The following is a 12,731-nucleotide window of genomic DNA, read 5'->3' on the forward strand; positions in this document are numbered from 1 at the left end:
CGTACAAGATTGTATGTGTTATATGTATACGTTTGCATGTGTCAAATGCATTGTTACTGATAGATGTATTTTTTAATATCCATATGTTGGTATACTAGAAAATAATGTATAATAAGAGAAATGCTAACGAATACAGTACAAATAACGAAGGTTATGTTATCACATAGTTTTAAGTCCTATTCATTTATTTTTTTCATTTTTTAACAGTAACATCAAATTGCTATCGAAATAGAGACATATAAAAATTTCTTTAATACAGTGTTACAAGATGGAGACAAAAGTTTATCTTTTCGATTGATGTATGAAACAAAAGTTGCCATATTTGAAGTTTCACAGATCGTACAATTATTACGAATCATACAATTTTTTTTTTTTTTTGATACATTTGAGAACATAACGTTATAACCTTTTAAGGATAATATTGTTTTATTTATTGACATTTGTTTGTACATATATATATATATATATATATTTACGTATGAAAAAAAATGATATGTTAAATGTCTATATAATTGTTATATTATTGTACTTATTTAAAAACTACTCTTGTTTACATCAATAATATTTGAACGTACACATAGAAAAGGATATCAAAAAAGTTACTTTAATTAATAATACGGTAAGCTTATGCATTTTCCCCATAATATTCATTATTGCAAATTATTCCCTGTTGCACTTCATTCATTTTTAAAATGAATTATCTATTAGTCACTTTTTTACATATCCATGTTTATTTTCATCCAACATAGAAGTAACATGCATGATTATTATTATTATTATTATTAATATTGTATTATTTATTAATGACATGTTTGTATTTTACAGGAATAGAAAGAAAATGAAGATTAAACGAAACAAATCATTAACACCGGAACCTTCTAGCAGTAGCAATGGACCAAAAAAATCCAAATTCGAAATAGAATCGCATATAAATTTGCAAGATTTTTGTGATGACATTTTATTGAATATATTGAAGTATTTAACTCCGTCAGATCTTTTGTCAATAAGCTTGTAAGTTGATGAATCTAATTATATTATAATATATATATATATATATATATATATTTATTTTGTATTTAACAATCTCTTTTAAAACAAAACATAATCGTTTGATTTTAAATTCAATAATATTTTAGATGTAGTCAACGTTTGTTACGATTAAGCCATGACAGAACATTATGGAAAAGAATTGATTTTCGCAAAGATCAAATATCTTTGGCAGAAATAGAAAAATATTCGAAATTCTTTCAAAGAACAACAACTAGTCTATCGATGCGTGGTGATTTGAAAGCCAAAGAGTATATGAAATTGCCACCATCATTTTTTCGTAACTTAAGCAAACAATGCACTCAGCTTAAGGAATTAATTATAGAAGAATATTATATAGATGGTAATAAGGTAAATATTAATAACAAATCTTTTATACATTAATGAATTGATTTTATCTACAAAATGTTTCCAAATATGTGGACATAACTTCAAGAGTGGTTGTTGGTAAATTCAAACAACGGTATTGGTATTTTTGAACAAGTGAGAAGATTTCTATGATTTTTGAAATTGAAAATGCCTGCATTGGTCCAGTATCTATGAAAATTATTCATTTAACAATTATAATATAAAAACAACTATGATTCAAAAACAAAATGTCATATTGAGTATGATCAAATGAATTTTGTTCTTAGTTTAGCATACTGAAACTAATCTTGAAGTTATGTTTGTATAATTTTAAATATTCTATATATATTCATTATTAATTTGTAATTTACAGATTGAAATAACGGATTTTCCACGAACGCTTGAAAAGCTTTCATTCGAAGGATGTAAAATGGATCATTTGCAAACTAACAAGTCATATTTCTTCAAAATTGATCTCCACATGGCTAATTTAACAGTAATTATTTATTATAATGTTAAAATTGAATACTATTGGAATGTATAACGTTTTAACATGTGTATGTGTGTGTGTGTGTGTGTTTTCTTTCTTTTTATTTGCAGTGTTTAATTTTAAGTAATTGTCAATGGCTCTTGCCACATTCTTTATTAGTAATTAGTAAAATAGCCAAACTTAAAGAACTTAGAATGAATTCTTGTCATCGTTTGGGTGAATGCGTGGCTTATTCAAGTTTGGCTACCAGATTTGGATTTAAAAAATTAGAGGTATTTACAAAAACAATATCTTTTTTCCATACAATATTATTGTCTATTATAAAATACTCGTATATTATTTTAAATAAATAACTAATTGTTGTTAATTAATGAAGACTTTAGATTTACGTGATACTGCACTTGGAGATAGCGAAGTTAGTTGCTTTAGTGGTACTAAAACATTGAGACATTTATATTTGGAATATCCAGCTAATTTTTTAAGCTACGGAGACTTAGATCCACCATTAGAAGATGAAAATTTCATTGAGGTGAATAATTTCTCTTTGATATTTTGAAGAAATGAAAAATGAAAGAAAGAGAACAAACGACCGATCTCTCTCAAACATGTAAAAAAGGAAGAGATCAAAATAAAGATTTTATAAATGAAATATTTGGATAGAATTATAAAAACATTTTATATATTATACAGTATGTACCTGAAAATCATTGGGACAATGATGCATATGAAGGACGTTTTATCTCAGACAGGGCTATTCGTGCCATAGGAACTACTGCTAAAAAAGTCATTCACACTTCTCCACATGGGATATTAATATTAGAAGAAGAAAATCGTATATTTAACAATCCACCACTTAAAACATTAGTCGTTAGGTAAGTAAATTAACAGCGAATTGATTTTATATATGAAAACAATGATTTTTTTCAATTATTATACAAGCATATATATATATATTATCATCATCATCATATATGCATTGAATATGACGAATATGTTTATTTGTTTTTTTTTAGGAATTATTCACAGATCACTAATTCTAGTCTTATTTATTTATCAAATCACATATTAAGTTTAGAAACATTGGATGTAACTGGTACATCGGTTACCAAACAAGGTGTTCAAACGTTCAAATCAAAAAGACCTAATGTTAAAGTTATTTCTTCGTTCGATGATACGTAGTTACTCTTTTTTTCTTTTTTTAAATATATTTGTAAGTCTTTATTATCGTGCACGAGCATTCGATGTTTTATATATAATTGTCATACCTTCGAAAAGGCATTTGTTTATAAACAATTACAACGTAAAAAAAGGCTAATTATATTTATATATATATATATATATGGAACAGATGAATAATATCGTAATTATATGTAAATATATCTTATTATTATTATTATTATTATTATTATATCTATTATATTCATTATATAAATATAAACAAAAAAAACTGATCTAAATTAAGCACATAAGTTGATAAAATAATTTTTAAGTAAACAATATAACATGTTGCATTCTTATTATCAAATTTATATGAAAAGGATGATACATATATACATATATACATATACATATATATATATATATATATATATATATATATATTTGTTCTTTCTTCTTTATGTTATTAGATTTATTATGTATGTATATATACATTTAGATTAAGTTGCACATAATCTCTGATAATAATAGATCTATTAATAAAAAAAAGGGGGAAAAAAAAATAAGGAAATTAAAAAAAAAAAAAAGAAAAAGAAAAGAAGAAATTAATTATGTTAATAATATAGAAAAAAAATTACGCGATTGAATTATAGAATAATATTATTATTATTATCTATTTACAAATCTTGATGAATGGTGTAAAAAAAAGTGACGATACGAAGTATCTAATGTTTCTTTGATAAGATATCGATTTATCTAGAAACTAAAAGAAAGATTAGAATTAATGCGATGATAATAATACAAACAAACAAACAAACAAACAAAAAAAACAAAAAAGTGGACATTTTTCGATCTCATTTAAACATCATAGATGTAATTCCGTAATTGTAAAGTATTCATAAATATTCTGATTTTGATGTAACAATAAAATATGTGTCACAATAATAACGATTAATATACAAATAAATTTTGATAATACACAATTATATATCATATTTTTCTGTATAATAATATAATAATATATTGAAAATGAAGTTTATGTTTATGCTGATTATTAATGCGATTATTAACAAGAAAAAGAAACAAAAAAAAAGAAGAATATGGTTATTAAAAAGAAATGAGATAAAAATGTAATTACGTTATAGACTATCGTCATTAAAATTAAAAAGAAAAATTCAACATAAAAGTTATCAAATCTCGTCGTATCAAATAGATGATAGGAATGAATTTCAGTTTTCATAACAATTCTTATCAGTTAATCAAATATTTTGATATATCTGTTATATACGTATATATCTTTTTAATTCTTCCACGAACGATTAAAAGCATAGAACAAAAATTGACGTATCATTCTGTTAACAATTGCAAATCATCATGACTCAAATTTATTTAATAATCCTCTATCTCTCATTGCAGCATCATATAATTCGATGTGTTTCACGAAGAGAGCGTCAGAATAACTTTTGATGGACGAGTGATAGTATCGTTCAATGTCACTTTGAATAATTATTATTTAAAAAAAGATCATTCGGATAATCAGCAATAAGATTGTAACTGTAAGATACATATATTTATTGATTTTATTATAATATTTAATAATTGTTTTAAAACTTTGTTTTCATTTTCTAATAATTTCGAAGAAAATTTACTAAACATATTTATTTATTTAAAGTATTTATATTAATATTGTGTTTAAAGGACAGATGTCAAATTGATATTTCCGATGACAAATATTATTTATTAATATTTTGTTTGTTTTTTTTTTTTTTTAATATTAGTTTTATTAATATTCCTTTACAGTGGAAATTTTATCACGCGAAATTTTGTGTAAATGTGTCCTGTGTGAAACTTCTTTTTATAATTTAGTGTAACAAGCATTAAAGATAATTGATGATAAGACGTATATTATTTACGTATTTAAAATGGTTTTATACATTTAACGTAATGAAATATTATCTCAAAGATAACATAAATTAATTCGAAAAAAAGTACGATAATAATTAATACAAAATGAAACATCGTTGAAGACAACTTTTCGAATGTGTTTCCGCGAGTGTCACGTTGTTTGTCCGCAATGTACTCCTAAACTACTGAATCGATTTTAATCAAATTTTGCACACTCTGTGCAGTTTTATCCAACTTGAAAGATAACATAGTTTATTATAGTTATTTTTCTTTTGTTTCTTTTTTTTTTTAGAAATCCTTCTAGATGATTTTTAATTGATAGAACAAAATCAATAAAAAAGAAAATCTCAAAATGCCTACGACATTAGAACTACTGTTAGCATTAACTGCAATTATCGTAGCATTGTACTACTACTTTATATCGAATTACAATTTTTGGAAAGAACGTGGCGTGGCAGGACCAAAACCAAAAGTGATTGTTGGAAATATTGGAAGAGTTTTGATAGGAAATATTTCTATGGGAGATTATTTGAAAGAACTTTATGATGATCCTAAATTCAAGAATGAACCGATGATCGGAATTTATGCAAAATCATCGCCTGTTTTAATTCTTAAAGATCTGGAGATGATTAAGCATGTTCTTATCAAAGATTTTTCTAAGATATCTGATCGTGGAATTACAACATCTGCCAAGGTATGAATAAACATATTTATTTATGTGATGATAAACAGAATAATATGCTAATTTATTGTAAGTATTGTATATCATTAGTTTTCTTCATTGAAGCTAAACAAAAAAAAAACAAAAAATGAGGAAAACAAAACATTCAACGTTGATCATACTTTGATTTTTTTTTTATCATTAGCATAATTTAATTCGCGAGTTATATCAATAGAAATATGAACATGTGATCCACCTTGAATTATCTATTTAATTTCATACGACAAAAAAAAACAAGTATACACAATTTATTTCAAATACGCCAATCATCACTTTCTATGTATAAATAATTATATTAATTAATAATTATGATGATGATTATTATTATTAATTAATATAAAAGAAGTAATAAAAAGTAATTTGTTATATATTTTCATAGGCTGAACCATTATCGCAACATCTTTTTTCTTTGGAACCGAAAAGATGGCGACCATTAAGAACCCGACTTTCTCCAGTTTTTACTTCGGGTAAATTAAAGGAGATGTTTGGTTTATTAACAGAATGTGCTGATCATTACGAAAATTATCTTGACCGAATCATTGACAGAGGTGAACCGATAGATTGTCATGAATTAACAGCTAAATTTACTACCGATGTTATCGGAAGTTGTGCATTTGGATTAGAAATGAATGCAATAGGTGATGAAGACAGCGAGTTTCGTAAAATGGGAAGATCAGTTTTTGAAGTTAGTCTTTATAATATATTGAGAAATCGACTTAGAAATTCGGCACCATGGCTATTCGAGATTTTAATTAATTTTATGCCACGAGACAGGGTTACGACATTTTTTAAAGGATCTATAGTAAATACTATTAAATATAGGGAAGATAATAAGATCTGTAGAAACGATTTTGTTAATCTTTTAATGGAATTGAAAAAAAATCCAGAAAAATTAAACGGCATTGGTATGTATGTTACCATACATGTTTTATTTTTTTTTTTTTATTTAAGATTTGAAATAATCAACGAATTAATTTGTTTTTGTTTTATTACAATTTAGAATTAACGGACGATCTTCTCGCTGCTCAAGCTTTTGTATTTTTCCTCGCGGGCTTTGAAACTTCATCAACAACGATGACTCATGCTCTTTACGAATTGGCTTTAAATCCTACGATGCAAGATAAATTGAGACAAGAGATTAATAAATTTTATGAACAAAATGGAGAAAAATTGCAATATGAAGGTATAAAAGAAATGGTTTATTTGGATCAAATATTTCGTGGTAAGTGTTTGTTTCTTTTCTTTTATATATATACCATTTCTCTTCTCTTTTTCTTCTTTTCAATTTGTTTGAAAAAAATATGAAATAATAATAATAATAATAATATTATTATTATTTATTTAGAAACTTTGAGGAAATATCCACCAGTAACATTTCTTATGAGAAAAACAATGACGGATTATACGTTTGAAAATACAAAAGTTACAATACCAAAAGATATTCGAATTTGGATACCAATTTATGCGATTCAACGAGATCCAGAAATTTTCTCATCACCGGATGTCTTTAAACCTGAAAGATTTAACGATGAAACGGATAAAACGAGACACGCGATGTCTTATTTGCCTTTTGGAGATGGCCCACGAAATTGCATTGGTAATTAAGATAAAATAATGAATACATCATTTAATTGAAATAATAAAAATTTGCAAAATTGTATTTTTAAACATTGTATTTGTATTCTTATTTATTTATTTATGTTTTTTTTGTTTTCTTTTTTAGGATCCAGATTTGCCGTTTATCAATCTAAAGTAGGATTGATCAAAACTCTGAGAAAATTCAAAGTCGAAATTTGCGATAAAACGCCTATTCCTTACAAAAATAATGCCCATTCGTTTATTTTGTCGCCAACTGAGAAAATATATCTCAAATTTACAAGAGTCAATTAGAAAATTATATTTAAATTTTGTATTTTTAGATTGAAAAAAAAAAAGAACAAAACGTAGAATTTTCTCAAGAGATAATACGCACATATTTTCAATTTGAACTTTTATTCTATTGAGATTTGTTTAAAAGATCAAGAGACTAATGTAATTATTATATATTTTATTTATTTATCATTAAGATTGATTTGAGAATAATGGCAGCTATCGTAAATCAACTTTGAAAGTTACACAGAAGCATACAGGAAAAAAGAAAAAGAACCAATAATAATCACGTAAATAAGAATAATGCACTATCGGTTGTTCGAGTTATTTCAAAGGTCACATAAACTCAATACATGAAGAATCTTCGAGGGATAAACATCATTGGCTCTTCAATATTAATTCGAACGTACAATATTATCTCGAAAACGTTTTAAATAATAATGTACAAGAATAGAACGTAAGGACAAACGTATAAAACTGGTATGTATAATACACATTAATTAATATTAAACAGCATCGGATATTATTTGTTAATTTAAGGTTTGTTTTTTTTTTTGTTTTTTTTTTTGTTTTTTTTTTTTGGCAAATAACGTAAACAAATTTAGTGCAATAATTATATTTACTATAGAATTAATAAAATAAAAGTTGCAAAAGCGTGTTTGAAATACATTTAACGCTTCGAACATATAAATATAACTAGATTTATGAGTGCTTTGTACTCTCAGTCATTGATAATATATATATACATATATATATGTATATATATATATATATATATATATACTCCACTTTCATTATTAATACAAACTTTTCTGTAATCTATATATTGAATGACGAATTATTTCTGTTACAAACTATTTTGTAATGTACAAATTTATCTCTATAATGAGAAATATATAATTCATTAGATAAAAAAGTACAATAAATATGGAAAAAAAAAGTCATCTATGGTATACACTATGCTGTTGTTTCGTATGTATATAATACAATTATAAAAATCGTATTATATAATAATCATCATCAAAAAAATCATTGGTGCAATCCACAATGTAACATTTCAATTATATATCCAAATTTGTAAATATCATTATTTCAATTAGAATTCATATAACAATATTGTGGATTATAAAAATGATTTTTTATTGTATAAAAATCAAATATTTGTTTATTTGTTTGTTTGTTTGTTTGTTTGATTGATTTTTATACAATAAGTACACATGATTTATTTTTATTAAAAGTATTATTAAAATGTTAATACTGTGATGTTTCTACATCCTCTACACCGGAAATACTAGCTTGTTCCAATACCTCGAGAAGTTTTTGCATTTCCATCGAATCCGAGGAACTGTCAAGTGTTCGTTCAAGTGCTCGTACATAAGACATGCACGTTCGACCTTCGTGATCTAAATTTTGCGGATTTGCTTTATGCTGTAATAATTTAATATACAATAATTATTATTAAATACTAAATAGATTTTTTTTTCTTCCAAATGATTTTTTTTTTTTTTTATATTATTTAAATAATATTATCGTTTGTGGGGAAATAGCTACAAACCCAAATTAAAAGTTGAGCCATAGCTAAATTTCCTGTTGCACAAGCTAAATGAAGGGGCGTTCGTAAATCTTCAGTGCTGACAGAGATATTAATATCTTCGTAACTACATCTAGCTAAACATAATGTGAATGCTCTCATATCGCCCCTATATATTTTTAAAATTCAACAAATATATGTTAACTCATAAATTTTTTAAGATTATTATTATTATTAATTAATTAATTAATTATAATGTAAAACATAATATATATATGTATCTCATGCTCACCGACAAACGGAATCAATAAGGATTTTTCCTAACGAAATATTTGGATTAATCGGTGTTAAAAATGATTTCTCTTCGTATTTCCATCTAATCCATTGTTCCTTTTCTTCTCTCGTTGATTCTGGATTTGGTTTTTGTTTTCCATTTAAACAATATTCCCAGATACTATTTACTATGTCATTACCAAGAGCTAACATTACGCTTAATTGACCTGCGCTACATTTAACGCATTATTATTATTATTATTATTTTACATCATTAACAATTAAATCTTATATCTACATTTTTTTCTTATGATCAAAAAATGAACGCTTATAATAATAATCCGACGATACATATATAAAGTGTGTATAAATGTAAATATTCATTATACTTACGACCAATCATCCAAGTCTAATGATCTAACTTTTGAAATATGCGATCCTAAATTTCTATGTATACCAGAACATTCAATGCACATCAGTACACCTAAATTTAAACTGGCCCAATCTGGATCTACAATTATATTCAGTTATTAATAATTATTAATAATTATAATTATATATGGCTCATTTTTTTCTTTTTTTTTGTTTTTTTCAATTACTTACTAGGCGCACCGCAATCGACACACGCGTCATTTCCAGATACTTTATTTTTTATACAATGCATTTTAAAAGCATCCGTCTCATTTTTTTTCTCACCGTCACTATTTTGCAAACTAGAAAGTATTTGTTGTTCAATAGCAGAAATCCAGCTCTCTCTGTCTTCAGCATTATTAGCTTCAAAATGCCATGTTTTATTTTCTAACGAGATGATTGAAAATTCAAAACTATCTTCTGAAAAATGATCATCAATTAATTATACGTAGAATAACTTTTTAATTATTTTCTTTGAAATAATATTTTTATATAATATATATATATATATATATATCAGAAACATTTGAAATATTTACCTTGAGTATTTGATAATTTTGAACCTTTTGGAGTTTTTCCAGGCACTTTTACAGTTACGTATTGTAACAATATCTCTTTACCATTGCTATCATTCATATAATCCTAATATATAAATATTTTTTAATAAATACATTGAACAATACAACAGATAAATAATGAATAATATTATTTGTCAATTAATAATTACGTGTAAACTTGAATGATAAGTTAAACGTCCATCTTCTAACAACGTTACGTATTTCTTTTTCCATTCCTTTAAAGATTTACTACTTCTTTTAAATAAATAACCTTGTTTAACTGGTATCTCTCTGCCAACGCCCATTTCTCCCATGTTATATTTTTCTTTCTTCGATGGTGTAAATATATTAGACTTTCTTCTAAATTTTCTATGAAAAAAATATATATATATATATTATATGACATTTATATATAAATTCATTTTTTAATGAATATAATTAATTAATAAATTAATCACTCCCAAACCTAATAGTAGTTGGAGTTAAAATAGAAGATCTTAATTCTCCATGTTGATTCTGCGTATTATGAAAACCATCATTCATACCTGATTCACTTTGGGTATTACTATTATGAATAGATCTAGAATCTTCATCTTTTTCTGATCCCTAAAAATACAATATTTTCAATTAAATGCTGTTCAACGTTATTTGGAATTCAAACAGTTAAACATTCCTCTTACTTCAACTTTTAATGTATTTGTCATCTCCATTTCTTTTGAAACCAATTGTACATTTTTCGGTGTCATCGGTACAGGATATTTGATTTCATTTTCGATAGAATATTGTCCGTTGCATCTAAAGTTTTTCGTTGATATACTTTGAATAATTTTTTGACAAACTGCAATAATAAATATCAAATAAAAAAATAGATTTTTTTTTTTTTTGTAATCATTAATATTTAAATGTTATAAAGAAAACAATTAACTTATGAAATATTTACCATCTTGAAAAACTCTTTCAACATTTAAGCCATAAATAGCGCACGTTTCATAATACGGACATGTCAAATCGCATGCTAATTTTCGTGGCCTTACGTCTTTTATCACACGTGGATTACTATCGTTAATTGAATCTAAAAGAAATATCTATTGAATGAAGTATGAGTGATATTTAAAAAAAAAAAAAAAAAAACGCTACAGTTTATATACAAACCTTGTACGCCAACAAGTATTTTTGGTATTTCTGACATGTTACGAAAAGAGCACATTCTATTGTAAAAGTGACATAGTATAGAAAAACTTTCTTCACTTTCCAAACTAAATACTAACAATAGTGCATCTATCCAAGCAGAAAACTAAAAGATAAAAGAAATAAGAAAAATATCTATAGATATTTAATTATAAATCTTGAATTATTGTCATTCAGTAATATTGAATATTTAAAAAAAAAAAAAAAAGTACCTGCGTTTCTGGTACACCACCCTCATCCCTTATTAAAAGCAAATAACTCTGATCATTGATAAATATTTCTTTTTTAAAACGTCCCCCTTCGGGAGATTCTTCGTGCATAAACGAACCAGTTAAATATCTATGAACTAATGCAGATTTTCCTGAATCAGATGAACCAATAATTCCTAAATGTAATTCTGGAACATTTCTAGCCAATGTCCATTCATGACTATTCACAAATGAATCTAAAATCATTATTAAAGTATATTATACTATAAATATAATTTATACAATTAAATGACCAAAAAAACAAAAAAAACAAAAAGAATTTACAAAAATTGAATAATGTACCTTCAATAGCAACGACATGTTCACGTATTTGTTTAGCAATATGCGTATCTGATATTAAATCAATCAAATCATAAATGGCATATATCGATGGATGTACACTTTCAAAACGTTGAATTTCCTGTCGAATTGCTAACGAATGATCGTGCCCGCTTTGGCCAGTTGTCATTTTCCTCAAATTATGTTATTTCATTTAAATGAACTATTATTTCATATTATAATCACAACGTAACATCAATCAGCATTGTGGTATATACTTAATAATTAAATAACCTCTACATAATTCAATTATTAATGGCCGCTCGATTATCACGCAACATATGTCAGATTTTAAGTATTTATAAACATTATTAGATTGCAACGAATAAATTAGGTTACATGAATTAAACTCCACCTTTCCATGAACATTGCAGATAACTTCGTATAGGCGAGTTTTTAAATTTAAGGAATATTTTCATTCCTCAATTTTTTCGACCAATCAACGTGAAGAATGAATGCATTATAAAATGCGCCATTTTTAAATTACATTTGATTTAATATTAAATGTTACAAACTTATATTTTTATTTGTTATAAACTACTTATTATTATTATTATAAAATAATACATTTAATAATAATTCTATTTAATGAACAGAGAGACAAGAAGAAATCAATATTTTTCAATGACAATTTATTATTAATACG

The 12,731-nt window shown here is 25.2% G+C and overlaps 3 protein-coding genes across 5 annotated transcripts; 2 read left to right on the top strand and 1 right to left on the bottom strand.

The window, feature by feature from the left end:
• The first annotated feature begins 33 nt into the window (after nt 1-33).
• Nucleotides 34-4,596, top strand: LOC107070111 (uncharacterized). 2 transcript variants are annotated; one of them, XM_089172113.1, is made up of 8 exons: nt 34-619; nt 826-1,011; nt 1,137-1,398; nt 1,769-1,891; nt 1,996-2,157; nt 2,262-2,414; nt 2,576-2,757; nt 4,460-4,596. In XM_089172113.1, the coding sequence occupies exons 2-8, from the start codon at nt 839-841 to the stop codon at nt 4,467-4,469; spliced, it is 1,065 nt and encodes a 354-aa protein (XP_089028239.1). In that variant the 5' UTR covers nt 34-619; nt 826-838; the 3' UTR covers nt 4,470-4,596. The 2 variants fall into 2 exon arrangements, with proteins under 2 accessions (XP_089028239.1, XP_015183494.1); XM_015328008.2 differs by lacking the exon at nt 4,460-4,596 and adding an exon at nt 2,899-4,029 and having other exon boundaries at nt 36-619.
• LOC107070110 (putative cytochrome P450 6a14) lies at nt 4,463-8,113 on the top strand. The gene is made up of 6 exons (XM_015328007.2): nt 4,463-4,599; nt 5,241-5,642; nt 6,049-6,574; nt 6,670-6,891; nt 7,015-7,266; nt 7,393-8,113. Exons 2-6 carry the CDS (start codon nt 5,301-5,303, stop codon nt 7,557-7,559), a joined length of 1,509 nt encoding a protein of 502 aa, XP_015183493.2. The 5' UTR covers nt 4,463-4,599; nt 5,241-5,300; the 3' UTR covers nt 7,560-8,113.
• On the bottom strand, nt 8,080-12,456 carry CenG1A (Centaurin gamma 1A). Of its 2 annotated transcripts, none has more exons than XM_015328009.2 (13): nt 12,050-12,456; nt 11,711-11,943; nt 11,463-11,604; nt 11,251-11,382; nt 10,991-11,148; nt 10,777-10,916; nt 10,481-10,679; nt 10,293-10,395; nt 9,946-10,173; nt 9,736-9,853; nt 9,362-9,574; nt 9,094-9,238; nt 8,080-8,966 (listed from the first exon to the last, which is right to left on the bottom strand). In XM_015328009.2, the coding sequence occupies exons 1-13, from the start codon at nt 12,213-12,215 to the stop codon at nt 8,790-8,792; spliced, it is 2,154 nt and encodes a 717-aa protein (XP_015183495.1). In that variant the 5' UTR covers nt 12,216-12,456; the 3' UTR covers nt 8,080-8,789. The 2 variants fall into 2 exon arrangements, 1 of the variants encoding a protein (XP_015183495.1); XR_016176449.1 differs by having other exon boundaries at nt 8,950-8,966; nt 9,094-9,206.
• Between the last annotated feature and the right edge of the window lie 275 nt (nt 12,457-12,731).

The sequence above is a fragment of the Polistes dominula genome, unplaced genomic scaffold (assembly GCF_049000335.1).
Source record: "Polistes dominula isolate Pdom_NZ unplaced genomic scaffold, Pdom_raw_medaka contig_73, whole genome shotgun sequence".
In the NCBI taxonomy this organism is placed as follows: domain Eukaryota; kingdom Metazoa; phylum Arthropoda; class Insecta; order Hymenoptera; family Vespidae; genus Polistes; species Polistes dominula.